The sequence below is a fragment of the Cariama cristata genome, unplaced genomic scaffold (assembly GCF_000690535.1).
Source record: "Cariama cristata isolate BGI_N322 unplaced genomic scaffold, ASM69053v1 scaffold42870, whole genome shotgun sequence".
Lineage (NCBI taxonomy): Eukaryota > Metazoa > Chordata > Aves > Cariamiformes > Cariamidae > Cariama > Cariama cristata.
In genome coordinates this window covers 379-1031 of record NW_009597125.1, presented here as the reverse complement: position 1 = coordinate 1031, position 653 = coordinate 379, and the positions used below count along the sequence as shown (strand labels likewise).

The 653-nt window shown below is 49.6% G+C and overlaps 1 protein-coding gene across 1 annotated transcript in view; it reads left to right on the top strand.

Moving 5' to 3' along the window:
* Positions 1 to 490: 490 nt before the first annotated feature.
* The window catches only part of TOB2 (transducer of ERBB2, 2), a gene marked incomplete at its 3' end in the record, with an annotated part of 538 nt that continues 375 nt past the window's right edge, over positions 491 to 653 (top strand). The window contains exon 1 of the mRNA XM_009708711.1: positions 491 to 650. Coding sequence (XP_009707013.1) covers positions 491 to 650 — 160 coding nt within the window. The remainder of the gene's footprint in view (positions 651 to 653) is intronic.

Here is a 653-nt window from a genome sequence, read left to right as displayed (position 1 = left end):
AGGCATGTTAGATGTGCTGAAATAGCTCTGCCAGAGCAGACAGTTGGCCTGCCAGGTTTCAGCAGCGGTACTTGGCAGCGAGGTGAGTATAACGTACGTACGTGTGTGCAGGTAGTAGCTACACCCTTGTTTCTCCTGTAGAGGAGCAGGGGGACTCCTCCCTACCAGCATCTCTCTGTTTTGAAGGCCGGCAGATTTGGGGTGACTCTCCTAGAGAGCTCCTCCCTACCAGCATCTCTCTGTTTTGAGGGCCGGCAGATTTGGGGTGACATCGCTGCTTGTTAGTGTTCGTGCAAACTGCTCATTCTGCCTTTTTTTTTTTTTAATGAAAAAGTGTGGCTGTTTCTCTCAACAGGTGGAGTTGTGGTGTTCTCTCATCTTCATCCTTTTCTCTCTTCCCCTAGGTCTGTTTGGAGCCAAATCTTGTCTATGTGTGTGTCATTTTGTCTCTTTTAATACACTGCCCTGACTTGCTTGCTGCGAAGGGAGTATGCATCTGGAGATCAAAGTTGCTCTTAACTTCATCATCTCATACCTGTACAACAAGCTTCCTCGGAGGCGGGCAGACCTGTTTGGTGAGGAGCTAGAGCGCCTGCTGAAGAAGAAATATGAGGGTCACTGGGAACCGGAGCAGCATCTGAAGGGGACTGGCT